The following is a 17,707-nucleotide window of genomic DNA, read 5'->3' as shown; positions in this document are numbered from 1 at the left end:
TCGACAAATATTTATTGCATACCTACTACATGCTAGGTAACAGGCCTGGTTTGAATAGTTCAGGAGAGAACAAGACAGATGTGACTGCTGCCCTCGTGAAGCCTTCACTCAGGGGTGGGAAGCAGGTGTGTAAAAACAGTCAATTATAAGTGCAGTAGCAGGGAAAGTATTTGTAGAGAAAGTAACCTCCTAAAGGATAATGAGAAGGTAGACAGGTAACAAGAGGGGACAACAGAGGACATATCATGTGCAGAAATTAACTCCAGACCCTGGCATTAGTGTAAGTAAGTTTTTAATGATTGGGAACTACATTCTACCAAAATACGTCTAAAGTAATTAAAAGTGTGTACATCCTAGACTTTGGAAGCCTCTTCAAGAGTAGAAGTTACGTGTTACTAGAGTCAAAGTATTTTCCTCATTTTGAGGGTTCTTGAAAGAATTTGAGTAATATGAGTAACCTTTGGTCCGACAGAAGTCAATTCTAGCATCTTTTTCCTGGAGTAAAGGATCCTGGAAGAAGAAGGTGATATAAAAAAAAAAAAAATGAGTTTGGGATTTCGTGGCCTGTTGCCTCTTAATTTTTTAAGTGACAGAACTGCTTAAAGCTATGGAGACCATGAGTTGAAAGATGTGAGGAGAATTGAATATTTAATTGTTTATGTAAAAGAGCCCTGCCAGCAGTCTTGAAAGCATGGGTCAAGGGTATCCCCAACCCTCTGAGTTCATGTGTCAACTCAGTGCCCTAGCTATTTGCAAAGGAAAGTGGTGGGGAGATCATCTGATCCCCTCAGTTGGTCTCCTAGCATTTTCAAATATTCCCTAGTTATCTGGTTTCATGTGCATGTTACCCACCCTGGAAGTGTATGTTTTAAGTCACACTTGGTTGCTAGCACAAATTCTTTTGAATCATAACAAATATCATTAAATAAGGTTCAGATTTGTTTATTTTCAAGCTAACCTTTCAGATTTTGAAGATCAGCCTAATTTTTTTCAGATAATAATAACTTTGAAAATTTAGAAATGTTTAAATAGGAAATTAAAACTCACCCAGATACCACATGGAGATAAGAATCTGCTACTCTGTCTCTCCTAGTTACGAAGCAACATCCCCTGTCACCTGGCTGATATCTCTTGCGGATTACCCTGCAGTGCCATGCTACCATGTGGGATGCACAAGTGTCAGAGACTCTGTCACAAAGGAGAGTGTCTTGTGGATGAGCCCTGCAAGCAGCCCTGTACTACCCCCAGAGCTGACTGTGGCCACCCATGTATGGCGCCCTGCCACCCCAGCTCACCCTGCCCCATGACTGCTTGTAAAGCCAAGGTGCGTATTCCTGGCTCTAGATAGGGCATTGATTATGGTTCTGGGGCTTCTCATGAGTCCAGAACTACCTGCAGAGATGCCTGGACACAAATTCTAATCAGAGGTAATTGGTTGCAAGGAAGTAAGTTAAGTTAGCAAGAGAAAAGCGGAGTAAGTAGATTTCTGTCTGCCCAACTTGATATGGCCTTTTAGTTCAGAAGGTACCCCCCAGTGCCACCTGACCACAGTCACTGCCTCTCTCCCTTAGAGTAAATTCTCAGGAGAGACTCTGGCCACTCCATTTATTCAACAAATTTTAAGTGTTTTGTGCAATATGTTTTTTGCTAGGTCCTGGGGCCATACCAGTGAACAGGAGACACACATGTCCCTTCAGTTAGTGGGACACATACTGACTGCCTACTCAGACAATGAATTATGACTGTGGTGAATGAGAATTTATACCTTATGTGAGAGTTTGTGTGTAGGGAGACTTAGCCTGGTCTGAGGGATCTAAGCAAGGCCTCCCTGAAGAGATGAAAGCAAATGAAAGAGGCGGACTTGGTTAGATTAGACTTTGGATGGTCTTGGCCCAGGCTTAGTGGAAAAACTTCATTCTAAGCCCGCCCCTTCAGGTAGGGTTAAGGATAGGAGTAGTTCCCATTGTAGGGTCATTGTAGAGGGAACACTTCCTCCTAGCATGTCAACTACCACATTGTTTTGTGTATATAGTTAGCTTCCCCCATCCTGAAGGGTAGCCACTCAATGTCTGTATCCTCTGCCATGGTTTGATTTGGGACAGGCTTTATTTTTTTTTTTTTTTTGTTTGTTTTGTTTTTTGTTTTTTTTTATTTTTTTTTTTGTTTTTTTTTTTTTTTTTTTGGGACAGGCTTTAAAAGTGAAACCTGCCTATTTGCATGGTTTCCATGTGGTAAAAGTTGGTCCATGTTCATCTTATTTCAGATAGAGCTGCAGTGTGAATGTGGACGAAGAAAGGAGATGATGATTTGTTCTGAAGCATCCAGTACTTATCAAAGGTTAGTGCTACTTCATTGTTAACAGTGGTGGGTCTCAGTATACAGAGGGGGACACCTGTTTACTGTCAAATCCTTGCAATTTTTGTCAACTTTGGAAGGTTTTTTCCTTTTTTTTACAAAGAGCTTGTGTGTAAGCCAGTGGGAGTGGGGAAGAAGGAGAGAGAATCTTAAACAGACTCCCCAATGAGTGTAGAGCCTGATGGGCCCTGAGATCACGACCTGAGCTGAAACCAAGAGTCAGATGCTTAACCAACTGAGCCACCCAGGCACACCTGGAAAGTTGTTTTAAATAAATTTTCCTGAATCTAGTTTTTCTGGTTCAAAGAAAAAGTATTGCTTTGTGTCCCTTTCTTTCCCTAACTTTCATTTGTTAAAATAATCTTTTTATTTTTTTTTTCCTCTTCCCCTCTCTCCCATCTGGTCTTACTACACCATGAGATCAAAAGGGATGATGTCCTGAAGTTGCATGAACTGCTTTAACACTTGGGGTGATCCAGTCAGGACCAAGTCCTGTGCTCTTCCTCTGCAGTAGGGGTTTTTGACTATTCTGTGTATTATCTTTTCAGCCTCCTGAAATCCTGGGGCCAGGTGGTCAGAAAGGGATCTCAGTAAGGAGGCGAAGGTGTTAGGGATGGATGGTTGTGTGTGTCTCTAATCAGACACATGTAATCACATGCAGATATGTGTCATGGAGATAGGAATTTTGGAGTATGAAGACATCAGAGTGGCATTGGCATCAATGGGTTTGAATACTGGATATTCAAGGAGATTGAATAGACTATTCATTGTTTCTGATGGAGCTGCTTAGAATCTAATTGAGGAGATATGACATAAATGTGTGGATAGTTCATAATAGATGGGTTTCTGAGGCCACATGAATTGTCCAGTAACTTGAAAGAAGTCTTCTGTGTCCTAGTATTAGGACATTTCTGTGAAACTACAATACCTTTTTTTCCCTTTCTTTTTTATACTTCAGAATAGCTGCTATTTCCATGGCCTCTAAAATAACAGACATGCAGCTTGGAGATTCAGTGGAAATCAGCAAGTTAATTACTAAGAAAGAAATTCACCAAGCCAGGTAATTTTTAAAATGTATGTCTTCTGTTAGAATTAATTTCCAGAGGGCAGGAACGATTCATTTATCTCAATCTCCCGCAGTGAAGCCTTGCACACATGGTATGTGTTTGAACAGACATTTGATGTTAAGAGACCATACACAGGACGCCTGGATGGCTTAGCGGTTGAGCCTCTGCCTTTGGCTTAGGGCATGATCCTGGAGTCCTGGGATCGAGTCCCTGCATGGAGCCTGCTTCTTCCTCTGCCTGTCTCTGCCTCTGTGTGTGTGTGTGTGTGTGTGTGTGTGTGTGTGTGTGTGTGTGTTTCTCATGAATAAATAAATAAAATCTTTAAAAAATAAATAAAAGACCACACTCCAATCCATTGAATCTTGCTCAGGATATAGCTACGACCAGAGGAGACTTTTCTAGGCCTTTCTTAAAATAGCCAGAGGAAGCAGAGACCTAGATATGTCCAGCCCAACTCACAGAGAACAGAGAACCAGCTATGTCAACAGAGGGATGTGGGGCTGTCAGAGAGTCATTGGGAGCATTTTGGAGACACTTTGAGGCCCTTCTGAGGACCCCTAGATTCCTATAACCCAGAAGCTCACCCACCTATCCTTGAGAGGGACCTCATGCAGCTGTGTTTTAGAGAGTCTGCTCTGTTTCCAGTTTTATTGCTGGGTAGGAGCTGTGAAATTTGTGCCCTGACTTTATTTTTTTCATTTGTTTCTCAAGGCTGGAGTGTGATGAGGAGTGTTTAGCCTTGGAAAGGAAAAAGTAAGTCGTTTCAACTGCCTTTTATCTACTTGTTCTTGAGTTCTGTGAAATTGGTGGGAGGGAGCAACTGTTTAAGCATTCACTCAGCACCTGCTCTGAATCTTTTGCTGCTCCTGGGGAACAAGAGAAATTCGATCATCAGGAATTGAAATGTCTAAAGATAAACCTTAGGTGATTTCAGCATATTTCCAAAACATGAGCTTGTTGGTTTGGGGCATGGTATAAACATCACATGCCACAGCATACTTAATCATTGACTGGCAGACTTCCTGATTCCAATGAAGATAAAAAGCTTAAATTTTTTTTAATGAAAAAAATTATGTTGAAGTGTATAACATACATATAGAAAGATCAGAAGTGTACAGATCAGGGAGTCATCACAAAGTAAATACGGTGGTATAATCAGCACCCAGGTTAAAAAATAGAAAATTACCAGAATACTTTTATATACTTCACAAAGATAAAATGTCTGTCCTAACTTATGACACTTGAGGTTTGTTTTGTCTGTTTTGAATTTTATATAAATGATGAAATCTTGTAGTTTGCACTACTTTTATTTGGCTTCTTTCATTACATTTGTGATATTCATTCCTCTTGTTGCACGTAGCAATACTTTGTTCATTTGCATTCATTCATGATATTTTATTGTATTAAGATATTATTTATTTATCTTTTTACCATTAATAGGTATGTATGTGGTTATCAGGATTAGGCTTTCACAAATAATGCTCTGTTAAGAATATCTGAATATTCCCTTTACTGTATATACATACTCATTTCTGTTAGTTACAAACTTAGGAGTCAGATTACCAGTTAATAGGGTATTCATATGTTCAGCTTTAGTTGATTCTACCTACACAACAGTATCCAAAATGATTGTGCCATATTATACTCCCACCAGCAGGGTAGTAGCAGTTTCCATTGCTCTACACTTTTATTAGCACTTGAAATTGTTGGTCTTTTTAATTTTAATCTATTGTGATGCCACTGAGCTTTTAGTTCATATTTCCCTGATGACTAGTGAGGTTAAATACCTTTTTATATCTTTATTGGCAATTTGGATATCTCTTTTTGTGAAGTACCTATTCAACTATTTTGCTTATTTTGTAATTGTGTTGTCTTTTTCATATTGATTAGTAGGAGTTCTTTATATAATTTGAATGTGAATCCTTTGTTGGTTTTATATGTCATATTTTCCTACACTTTGTGCCTTCGGTTTTCACTCTCAATGGTATCTTTTGATAAACAGAAGTTCCTAATTTTAGTGTAGTCCAGTTTATTAGTCTTTTCCTCAGCGACTAGTGCTTTTTATGTCCTTTTTAAGAAGTGTTTGTCTATCCTGAGATCATGATGATACTCTTTTGTCTAGAAGCTATATCATTTTACTTTCACATTTAAATCTACCATTGATCTGGACTGATTTTTTTTTTCTGGTATCCAAAGAAGTCTCAATTTTTTTATTTATTTGTTTATTAATTTATTTTTAGAAGTCTCAATTTTAATAAGATACTCTACACACACATTTGCTACTGAAAAATGAAGTAGCACATCAAAAAAATTTTATTACAGTTCAATTTTTGAAAACCAGAAAAATCTAGCCTATGCACCCTGCCCTAATTATGCTTTAAACAAACCATCCAAAAACTTTTGTGTATTCCTTCTGTATATGTTTTTTGGCTTCCAATTTTTGATGTTTGGTTTCATCTTCATGACTTTAGGCTTCTCAAATACATAGGCAACACTCAAAAGCTAGTGCTTCCTAGGTCAAATCAAAAAGTAAAAGTTATACTGAAGTCATTCAAATGCAAACTGTAGGATTCCTCACAAATTACTGGTATCAAGATAGAAAAGATACAAGAAAGATCAAAATATTACACAGTTTCTGGACTGATTTTTTTGAGCATGATTTAAAGTTCACAATTCAGTTTTTTTTCCTATGAATATTCATGTGACCAGTACTATTATCAAAATATCATTTTCCCAGTCTCTCTGATGTCATTCGTCTTAAAATCAAGTGTTCATATTATGTGTGGATCTATTTTGGAGCTCCTTTTCTTCCATTATACTAGTATCACACTCTCTTAATTGTACCTTTATAACAGTAAAGGTCTTAGTATCTGATAACGTATCAGGCATGGTTCTTCAAGATTAACTGGACTATTCTAAGGCATTTGCATTTGCATGTAAACTTTAGAGTTAGCTTATCAATATCTGCCCCAAAACCTACTAAGATTTTTATTGAGTTGGTATTTAATTTACAGATCAACTTTGGGGAGATTTGACATTTTTTATAGTATTAAGTCTCCTAAACGATGAACAGGGTGTATCCCTCCATTTATTCCTGTCTTCTTTGATTTCTCTCAGTGATACTTAATAGTTTTCTGTATATGGATTTTGCATATTTTTCAGTAGATTTGTTCCTTTGCTATCTGATTTTTTTTTTACATTTTTTAAATGATTTATGATTTTTCTTGTATCTTTTTTCTTTTTTTTCTTTTTTTTTTTTTTTTGCTCTGCTACCACCTCTCCTTTCCCTTCTTATGTCTTTTACTTTTAAAATTTAATTTAAAAAATTAATTTGCGGGATCCCTGGGTGGTGCAGCGGTTTGGTGCCTGCCTTTGGCCCAGGGCACGATCCTGGAGACCCAGGATCGAATCCCACGTTGGGCTCCCGGTGCATGGAACCTGCTTCTCCCTCTGCCTATGTCTCTGCCTCTCTCTCTCTCTCTCTCTGTGTGACTATCATAAAAATAATAATAATAATTTGCTATTGCTTGTTGCTGGTATAGAAATAGAACTAATGTTTGTTGACCTATATTCATAACCTTGCTAAATTTGGTTATTATTTTGTGTCCTCTTCCGTTAACAGTAGTTTTATTTCTTTCTTTTTTTTTTTTTTTAAAAGGTTTTTTATTTATTTATTTACGATAGTCACAGAGAGAGAGAGAGAGAGGCAGAGACACAGGCAGAGGGAGAAGCAGGCTCCATGCACCGGGAGCCCGATGTGGGACTCGATCCCGGGTCTCCAGGATCGCGCCCTGGGCCAAAGGCAGGCACCAAACCGCTGCGCCACCCAGGGATCCCTCTTTTTTTTTTTTTTAACAGTAGTTTTATTTCTTTATGATTCTTAACTTTTTTCTTTTTCTTGCCTTATTTCACTGGCTAGAGCCTCCAATACAGTGTTGAATAGAAGGTAGTGATTATGAATATTCCTGACATCATACAGCTTTAAAATATTTCACCACTACATATTATGTTTTCTGTTAGTTATTTGAAGATACTCTTTACTAGATTAAGGGGCATTTATTCAGTGACTGGCAGAATTCCTAGCTCTAACAGAGTGATTAAAAAGTATAGCCCTCTAAAAATGTTAACACTTAGAGAAATTAAGTGAACTGGTATACAGACAGTCTCCAACTTACAGTGATTTGACTTAGAATTTTTCAACTTCTCAATAGTGTAAAAGCAATACACATTCAGTAGAAACTGTACTTCAAATTTTGAATTTTGATATTTTCTCAGGCTAGCAATATGCAGTACAATGTTCTCTTTCTCTCTCTCTCTCTCTCTCTCTCTCTCTCTCTAAACAAAAAACTTTATTTATGGGAAAAAATATATTCAGAATTCCAAATTATGATGAATTTTTTTTTTAATTTATTTTTTGACAGGGAGAGTACAAGTAGGCAGAGCAGCAGGCAGAGGGAGAAGGAGAAGCTCCCTGCTGAGCAGAGAGCCTGATGCGGGGCTCAATCCCAGGACTCTGGGATCATGACCTGAGCCAAAGGCAGACGCTTAACCAACGGAACCTCCCGGGCGCCCCTGTGATGAATATCTAGTAGCAAACATATTTAGATATGTTTATTATCATTATTTAATTTTTAAAAATCTGTCCTACTAAGAATCCTAGAAGAAGACTCTAGAATACAATATACTATCATAAAAGATGATTTAATTTCAATGAGCTACAAGGTGGATGGAAATCTTTTTTTTTTTTTTTAAGATTTTATTTATTTATTCATGAAAGACACAGAGGAGAGAGAGAGGCAGAGACACAGGCAGAGGAAGTAGCAGGCTCCATGCAGGGAGCCTGATGTGGGACTCGATCCCAGGATTCCAGGATCACACCCTGGGTCAAAGGCAGGCGCTAAACCGCTAAGCCACCCAGGGATTCCCAATCTATCTTTTTTTATATAACAAGTTCAAGCAAGGGATAGCTTCCTAATTATTCATTAAAATATCAGTCTGAAGAAGTGATTCACCTATATACAAATTTTTTTTTATATTTTCAACAGGTATGGTGTGTGTGTATATACTTTAAGTACAGTGCTGTCTTATGATACTGGGCAGTGACAGCAAACTGCGGCTCATGAGGGTAAAGAACAATACACTTAACCATTCTGTACCCTTATAGGCATTTTGTTTTTCACTTTCTGTAAAGTGTTCAGTAAATTACATGAGATATTCAACACTTCATTATAAAATAGGCTTTATGAGGCACCTGGGTAGCTCATTTGGTTGAGTGTCTGACACTTGGTTTCAGCTCAGGTCATTAACTCAGGGTCATGGGATTAAACCTTTTGTCAGACTCCATGCTCAATGGGGAATCTGCTTGAGATTCCCTCTGCCGCTTCCCCACTCATATTTGCATACATGCATTCTCTCTCTCTCTCTCTCTCTCTCTCTCTCCCTCCCTCCCTCCCTCCCTGTCCGTCTCTCTCCCTCTCTCCCCCACTCTGTCTCTTTCTCTCTCTCAAATAAATAAATAAATAAATAAATAAATAAAATCTTTTAAAAGAATAAAATAGGCTTTGTGTTAGATGATTTTGCCTAACTGTAAGCTAAGGGAAGTGTTCTGAGCCCATTTAAGGTAGACTAAGCCAAGCTATGATGTTTGGTAGGCTAGATGTATGAAATGCATTTTTTACTTAGAATATTTTGAATTTGTGATGGTTTCATCATTGTAGTATTCTTGTCACTTTATTTGAAAATTTTTTAAGATAGGTAGCTAAACAGAAATAAATATAGACCACATAGTCCTATTTTATCTTGAAATCTGACTCTCCAATATTGTTAAGAGTAGTACTTCTTTAAGTGGCTAAATGTGTAGAAGGTACATAATAATAGCAGTGCCCAAATTTCCCTTGGTTTGACCCTTGTGGGAACTCTGTAATAACTGCTGTTCAAAACTCAACCTTTAAAAACTATCAGTCACAGTATTCTCAGCTGCAAAATGTTAACTGAGTCACGATTATTCAGAAATGCTGTAGTGAATACACGGGAGGTCTCTAAAGCGTGGAAATGCACCTTTGTGTTGTTGAGAGACCATATTATATAGTAGAGCGAGAGCTCCAGGGTCAGGTTTCCTGGATTTGAATCCTGGTTTCACAAGTCACTTAGCTGTGTGATGTTGGGTAAGTCATGTATTCTTTCAAAGTTTTAATTTTCTTAAAGATCTGTGGAAATGGTGACAATATGTACCTCCCACAGTTGTGAGGATTAAATTATTATTTATCCTCAGTAAATTTAGTTATTGATGAGAACTGGCTCTCTGGTTTTTTGTGGGGTTTTTTTAGATTTTATTTATTCATAGAGAGAGAGAGGCAGAGACACAGGCAGAGGGAGAAGCAGGCTCTATGCAGGGATCCCAATGTGGGACTTGCTCCCAGGTCTCCGGTATCACATCCTGACCTAAAGGCAAACACCCAGTTGCTAAGTCAACCAGGAGTCCCTGGCTGTCTGTTTTTGAAAGCCTTTTGAATTTTTCCATCTTAGACTGATGACCTATGATAGTCTTCACTATATAGAAATTCTTCTTTAAATACCCACTGATCTAATATAAAAAAGAAATGCAAATTTAAAAATAATACAGGGTGGGCAGCCCTGGTGGCTCAGCAGTTTAGTGCCGCCTTCAGCCCAGGGCGTGATCCTGGAGACCCGGGATCGAATCCCACGTCAGGCTCCCTGCATGGAGCCTGCTTCTCCCTCTGTGTTTCTGCCTCTCTCTCTCCCTCTCTTTCTCTCTCTCTCTCTCTCTCTCTCTCTCTGTGTCTCATGAGTAAATAAATAAAATATTTTAAAAAAAAATACAGGGTTCCTAACTGGCTCAAACAGTAGAGCTTGCAACTCTTGATCTCAGGGTTGTGAATTCAACCCCCATGTTCAGTGTAGAGACTTTTTTTTTAATTAATCATAAAAAAATGCCATCTATTCTATTGCAGAAATTTTAAAATGGCAAGTCAAATTCAGCCCACAGATAAGTTTTATTGGTGCTTAAATTTGAATTTATGGCCAACTAATCAAAACGCCAAAAAATCTGACTCGAAAATTTGAAAATTAAACTTAAGCTAGACTCTTATGGACATTAAACTTGCAAGAGACTTCTCAGTGTTAACAAAAATTGTACTAAGTGCTAAGCTGAATTTTATCTCTTTACAAAAGAAAGACATAACTGGATGTTGGTGAGATGCCATGAGACTTGTTCACTGCCAGTCAAAACACAAATGGGCAGTTGTGGAAAGCACTCAGACTGCTACTCACAAGTCTGACATCCATACCATCTCACCCAGTAATCCCACACCTGGAAACATTTTCCAGAGAAATAACCTTAAAAGTTTTTTGCCCAGTGATACTGTGTCACTTAAAATATTCAGAAACTGGGGAATGTTTAGGCAAATTATGGGAATATACATAATTAAAAGATTATGCAGCTATTAAAACAGTAAATTTTTTTTTAATTTTTATTTATTTATGATAGTCACACACAGAGAGGGAGAGAGAGGCAGAGACACAGGCGGAGGGAGAAGCAGGCAGCAGGCTCCATGCACCGGGAGCCTGACGTGGGATTCGATCCTGGGTCTCCAGGATCACGCCCTGGGCCAAAGGCAGGCGCTAAACCGCTGCGCCACCCAGGGATCCCTAAAACAGTAAATTTGAAAAACAAATAGTAATATGAGAAATGCCAATCATATGATGATAGGTGAGGAAAGATGCCAAGTTGGGTTTTTGTTTGTTTGTTTCTTTAAGATTTTCTTTTTAAATAATGTACACCCACTGTGGCTCTCAAACTTATAACCTCAAGATCATGAGTCACATGCTCCACTGAGCCAACTAGGTGCCCCAGATGACAAGTTTTATATACACTAATTGCAACTACTTAAAATGAAAGGAAGAAAAAATCTGAAAAGAGGTGTATTAAAAAATAGTGCTTAGGTTATTAATGGAATTCTTCCCTTTATTTTCCAGATTTTCTGTATTTGTCTACTTTATGTGTCTGATGTTTAGGTGAAACCTTAGAGACCGCCATCCCCCACTGACCACTCCCAGTGCTCTCATTCCTTGCCCTCCTTCTCTTCACCAGCTAACCCAAGCAGCCAGTGTCAGCCCATGTGATTCACTCAGACCCACATAGATCTGTCTTGTTCATTTTCCTCTAGGAAGATAAAATCATATATTGTTCCAAGTTGTTGTTCTTTCCTTAATAATTGGGTTTACTGAAATGGCATCATTAATGTATTAAGAACTTAGGACATGGTGGGCACTCTATTACTATAAGAAGTTTTCCTCTCTTCCTTTCTTTTTACTTATTTCTCTCTTATTTTCAGGCGGTTAGCAGAGGCATTTCATATTAGTGAGGATTCCGATCCTTTCAATGTACGTTCTTCGGGGTCAAAATTCAGTGACAGTTTAAAAGATGATGCCAGGTATGTAACTTGTTACTTTCTTTCTTGATTGTGGCTTACAAGAGTGTTTGGTCTTTTAAGATATAGTAACACCTCTGTGATTGAGCCAGTTAAAGTTTATATATCTAAGAGATTATATGATGTTTAATAAAAATCCTTTCTTGGTTTCTCATAATTGTTCCCTTGAAGAATTGAGCATGGGGGGCAGGGGAAAGAGGGGTTGGACCCTGTGGTAGAAGTATGAGTCCAGGCCTCACTGAGGCTTGGACTAGCCTGAACTGAAATGTCTCTGGGTGCATTCCACTTCTGGCCGTCCACATGGGCCCTTGCTTATGTGGTAACGGCTCTTATTTTCCTCCTGTCTCCTGGCCTTCCAGACAGCTTTCTCCTTCATCCTCAGCTTTCTTATATTAGTTTTCTTCTCTTCTCTTCCTTTGTAAATCATAGTCAGTCTTCTGTTATCTGACAATTCCTGACCTCTTCCATTTTTCTGCCTACATTGTTCATTGTCTGCAGGTTACGGGCAGAGAGGTGGGTGGAAGGGATTTTCAGAAGAGCAGGAACAGATGATATTAACTGTGGTGATTTCTCATTTCAGGAAGGATTTAAAGTTTGTCAGTGACATTGAAAAAGAAATGGAAGCCCTTGTGGAGGCCGTGAATAAGGTTGAAGTCAAAACATCCAACTGGACGTGTCTCTAAGGCCAGCTTGATCAAAAAAAATCAAGTCCCAGAAACACCACCAGTATAGAGTAGTGATAGGAAAAAGTTACAACTTCTTGACAATCTTTATCTTTCCCAGAAGCCCAGCCATTATAACATCCACGGAAGCCTTGTCCTGGTTCAGCAAAGATATCCTCAGTCAAATTCAGCACAAATAAAAAAATCTTAGCTCAGTGCCTAAGATTGGATGAAGCAGCTCTGGACATCCGAGGGTATTCAGTAGTTAACAGCTGAGTGACTATGTAGGGTACTTAGGAAGATATGATCTCTGAGGGATTATTGTGTGATAGGCTATTGTATGATGGTTCCTTATTACCTCCAAGCAGGGTAGAAACTGTTGGGTAAAGATCAAAAATTGGGTGACTATAGTTGAAGAATAATGGGATGGACTCCTTCAAGAGAGTGAAGCCCTTGTCCTGAAGGTAGCTAGAAGGGAAAAAGTCTTTAATTTAGCCAGAAGCAGCCCACCCCAAGGTGGCTCCCTCTTTATTCTGTGGTGACCGTGAGTGAGTACAAGGTGCCTGTATTAGTTCCATATCTAATGAAAATGGGTTTCCTTTTCACCATCTCCTTTACCCCCTGCCCTTTCTCCCTTCCTTCCTTCTGTTCCCACTTCCCAGGATACTAACATGTAGGAGAAAATGGAATCGTTGTTCCTAACTAGGAAACCTGCACAAATGTATTTCTCTGCTAATTTGTCTGTACCTGTACACTCATAATTTTTAGTGTAGAACATATTTTTAGAAGAAATGAGATTGTTTTGTTTTTTTGTGTCTTCAATTTATTTAGTAATTTCTTGTGTATATCACTTACTCCCAAGTTCCTAGCCCCTCAGGAAGAACTGTTATACTGTCCACTTAGTTTCTTTTCACTTACCCTTGATCCCTATCCCTGGCCAGCTGCTCCTGTTGTGGCTCACAGAATAGATGAAGGAAGTGCATTAGCTCTCATCCTCCCAAACCCCTCAGCTTGCATGGCAGCCAGCAAAATACTGTATGCTGTGGGCCTCTAAAACTCAGCCACTTATGCTGACCCAGCTGTTTTGGTGAAGTGGGAAGTGCCTTTGTAAGTATATTGTTTTCAAGATGATTTTATCAATCAGTCATCTTTTCCCTCAATACAGGGAAAGAATAGTAAGAAGAGCCACTGCTTCCCTCCCATGAACAGAGACCACCGCCGGATCATCCACGACCTGGCCCAAGTGTATGGCCTGGAGAGCGTGAGCTATGACAGTGAACCAAAGCGCAATGTTGTCGTCACTGCAATCAGGTGGGTTGATCTTGCCATCACAGGAGGAACTGCTTGTTATGGCAGGTTGGACCTCGGAAACAAGGTCTATCAATATTTGCTTGCCTTACTTTCTCTTCTAGAAGAATAGAAAATCTGCTTCTGGGCTAGCCATTCTGACATGATCAAAAGGTCTGAACCTAGGGCTCCTGGGTGGTTCAGTCAGTTAAGCGTCTGCCTTCGGCTAGGATCATGATCCCAGTATGCTGGGATCAAGCCCCACAGCACGTTCCTTGCTCAGCAGGGACTACTTCTCCCTCTCCCTCTGCCTGCTGCTTCCCCTCCTTGTGTTCTTTCCCTCTCTGTCAAATAAATAAAATGTTTAAAAAAATAAATGATAGTGATCTGAACCAGAGAGCAAAAAAGCCCATGCCTCAGTCTATAGGACAGACATGCCTAAAGATATCCAAGGTTCTTGTCTGCCCCGATTCATGAGTGACACTGAAGGTAGTAGCATTTCCTCAGGCACAGGGAATAGACTCTCAGTGCCTGCCCATCACATCAGTCTGTCCCTTTTTTCCTTGTCATCCTGGCAGGATGGAAACCAAAAAATGCTGGACTCTGATTCAAGGTATCCCCTGTAAAAACAGTGTTTGCATGAGAGGAAACTGAGGCTGTAGTGTGAGCCAGGAAGTGGCAAGGAGGATCTAGAATCACTGTCAGAATCTGACAGGGTCGGTAGGTCCTTACCAATAAAGAAAACTAAAGTATAGGAGGGAGAGGAAGCAGGTAACAGGCCCAGACAGATGTGGGTGGAAGAGACGAGGGTTAAATGAAGGTGACGATGCCTGAGAAGGGACAGGTCACATTGGAGTATTCAACAGCAGCACAGTGAAAGTCATGACTGAATTTCCAGCAGTCTGCCTGTCTCCACAAACAATTCTCACTTTTCAGTACTTTGTTTTCTGACTTATCAGGGGAAAGTCCATTTGTCCTCCTACCACGCTGATTGGTGTCCTTGAAAGGGAAATGCAGTCACGGCCTCCACCACCAATTCCTCATCACAGACATCAGACAGACAAGTAAGGATCCTTCAACTACTTTCCAAAGGCCCTATCTATTCAGAGAAGCCAGCAACGGCTGAACAGTCCAGGACTCCACCAGCCATTGGTGACTTCTCAGGCCTAGCCTTGGGGTGCTTTGTTCAAATAAATAAGGTTTGACTGGGATGTCAGACATTTGTTCATACCAGAGGGGTCCTAAGTTTAATGTTTATAATGCCCACTTCCCCTCAGGGGAAGAGTCATTGGAAATAACTTCCATGTTGTAGGTGATGACATTGGGAAGTGGATTCAATCTGTCACACCAGAGGACTTAGGAACATCACATGGTTCACAACAGTTATTCTGGAGGTGAAAGTGGGATAGTGGGTCAGGGTTGCAATGAAGGTAGAGATTTTTGTGTTTTGCCTTGTCTACTTCTCTATGGTTTGAATAATTTTTACAACAAAAACATATATTCATGATTTAAAGAGAAAAGAAAACCACATTGGCAAGCAGCAAGTCTCAGACAGGAGCAAGAAAGGAACACCATCCCTTGCTCTCTTTTTGAGGCAGCATTGCTGAAAGTTGCTCTGAAACCCAGCAGCATCCCTAATGCTGTTCTGGCCTTCATCACAGAAGCCCTACCAGGACCTCTTATACAAAACCTCTAGGAGGGTGGGAAAGAGCTGCTTACAGGGTTACCAAGATGGCTATAGCAATCAGTGTTCTGTAGGACCAGCCAGGACAGCTAGGTGTTGACTATTGAGCATAACCTTGGCAAGGATTAGTGTAGTTGCTCAGGACCAGCCCTGCGCTTCGCTCCTGGAGAGCAGGTGACCTGCATTCTAGTCAGCCTAGCTACATATCCACATGGGCAGTGGTTTGGGAAACGTAAAGGTATTCCACGCATTATTCCGTAGCCATGCCCAATACTATCTTGATATAACCATATGGGATCTTTGACCTGTTTAAGCCACGCTCTTTTCTTTCCCCCTTCGTTTGCTTTATTTTTGTATAAAACCTTATTGTGGAAAACTTTTAAAGTAGAGACAGTAGTGTTAATATAGTGAACCCCTATGTGCACATCACCAAATTTCAGCAGTTCGAAGCCCATGTGGGCCCACTGTCTTATCAAAGCTTTTTTGCAAATGGCAAATCAGCTGATCCTTAACTTTCTGAAGACCTCAGACTATTTCCCCCCAACAAGAAAAGATTGATCATTCTTTGTTTGCTTTTCAGGAGTCCTGTGAGCAGTAATTTACAGAAAATAGCCAAGGAACCAGTAATTGACTACTTTGATGTCCAGGACTGAGAAGATCAAGATGCACTTAGATAAAAGAATGATTAGGTGTGATGGGACTCGTTTGCCAGCAGATAAATCATGCTTGTTCCTAACTGTCTGGTGGACTCACACACAACCTCACTTACTATCTTGTACTGATACATCCAAAGCATGAGTGTATCAGAAATCCTTCATCCACTATTCCGTCTGTATAAAGTGTTTCAGTATGGCCAGATCTCTAATTAGATGGTCACTAGTGATTCAGTCATGTATTTGCAGAGGCTCTGCCATCACTGCGATTGCTTAGAGGGCTGGGGGAACATTGGGTTTGATTTGGACAAAGCAGAATTTTAGCCTGAAAGTGGCACTTAGTCATAGCCTCAGTTGTCCCAGTTACCCATCCTCCTCTTAAAAATGCCTGCAACATCAGCTGCACCTCCTTTTTGAATTAATCCAAACTGATCACAATCTTTGGAAAGACACAAGTGAACTTCTCAGTCCAAAATACCAAACGTTGAATTGGTATACCATATCTGGAATCACATGTGTTGTGTTCAACTTAGCTATCTTTTCTGAATCTTTTGCCAAAAACTCTCATAGGTCTGTCTGGCTAAACTTTTCTTAGGAGTTCTTAATGCCATCAGTTCTCGACCTAGGAAAGGAGGGAGAGTGCTTTACAGAATTCCATTTTCTAGAGTCTTGGGGCATGGCTCATGTGACCTCACGGAGCCTGGCTGGTGACAGTTTAACTATAAAAACCATGGTAGTAGAATACCATAGAGCAGGTTCCTCCTCCTACCAGGTTTGCACTATGGCCTCTGTATTAACTAATGTAGCCCTAACTCTCCCTCTGATTGAGAAAAATCTCAGGTGGAATTTACCTTTCCTGTGTTGCTTTCTCTCAGGCCTGCAGCATCTGTATTAGCTCTCCTTGTCTCTGAGCTCTGGACTTCTGTTTAAGTATTCACAAAAGTATGTGGACAGTGCAGGGCTTATTCCAGCACCCTCTGGAGGCATTCTTGAGTCTCTGTTAAGGCAGGCACATTGACTGTTAACATTAGTTTGGCCCTCTCTGCCTTGACACTCCTCCAGCTTGGAGGCTGGACTTCCAGTAACTTCTTTGTCCAGAGCAAGCCCAAGCCCCAGAGCAACACAAGATTTCAGAAGTGATGTCACAAAACCGCCATTTTTCAGAGAAAGAGTAGGGTCACCCTTTGGTCCTAGCCCAGGCAATCTACCTCGAGAGGCAGCAGGTACAGGAAAGAGCAAGAAGAAGCAACTGGAGGGAGGAGACAAAACTACAAAACTGCCTCTATCTGGACCCATTTAGTACAGGGTCAGTGGCCCCAAACACAACAGGAAGCCCACGAGCATGTTAGAAGCAGTGGTTCAGTGGATGAACTGCCCATGGAGTACATCTCAGAATTCAGGAGGCAGGAGACCTGATTTTAGATGCCAGTTCTGCCACATAACTTGCCACTTGGTCAAATGGAGAAATCACCTGCCTTACCAGGGTTGTGGTAAACCCTTAAACAAGGTATCTTAAACAAGATACAGGGAGGTACCTGATCTATTGTGG

At 40.1% G+C, this 17,707-nt stretch overlaps 1 protein-coding gene across 3 annotated transcripts in view; it reads left to right on the top strand.

Moving 5' to 3' along the window:
* The window catches only part of NFX1 (nuclear transcription factor, X-box binding 1), a 76,029-nt gene extending 59,659 nt beyond the window's left edge, over nucleotides 1-16,370 (top strand). For 2 of the 3 annotated variants that reach the window (XM_055301623.1, XM_055301622.1), the window contains exons 16-24: nucleotides 1,094-1,324; nucleotides 2,264-2,337; nucleotides 3,314-3,415; nucleotides 4,134-4,175; nucleotides 11,777-11,875; nucleotides 12,453-12,519; nucleotides 13,700-13,845; nucleotides 14,781-14,885; nucleotides 16,086-16,370. In XM_055301623.1, coding sequence (XP_055157598.1) covers nucleotides 1,094-1,324; nucleotides 2,264-2,337; nucleotides 3,314-3,415; nucleotides 4,134-4,175; nucleotides 11,777-11,875; nucleotides 12,453-12,519; nucleotides 13,700-13,845; nucleotides 14,781-14,885; nucleotides 16,086-16,158 — 939 coding nt within the window. In that variant the 3' untranslated portion in view covers nucleotides 16,159-16,370. Of the gene's footprint in view, nucleotides 1-1,093; nucleotides 1,325-2,263; nucleotides 2,338-3,313; nucleotides 3,416-4,133; nucleotides 4,176-11,776; nucleotides 11,876-12,452; nucleotides 12,557-13,699; nucleotides 13,846-14,780; nucleotides 14,886-16,085 lie in introns of those variants that run through there. The other variant, XM_055301624.1, reaches the window with a different exon arrangement.
* Nucleotides 16,371-17,707: the final 1,337 nt, after the last annotated feature.

Source organism: Nyctereutes procyonoides, unplaced genomic scaffold (assembly GCF_905146905.1).
Source record: "Nyctereutes procyonoides isolate TBG_1078 unplaced genomic scaffold, NYPRO_anot_genome, whole genome shotgun sequence".
Classification (NCBI taxonomy): Eukaryota; Metazoa; Chordata; class Mammalia; order Carnivora; family Canidae; genus Nyctereutes; species Nyctereutes procyonoides.
The sequence above is the reverse complement of the archived record's forward strand: the minus strand, read 5'-3'. Positions and strand labels throughout refer to the sequence as shown.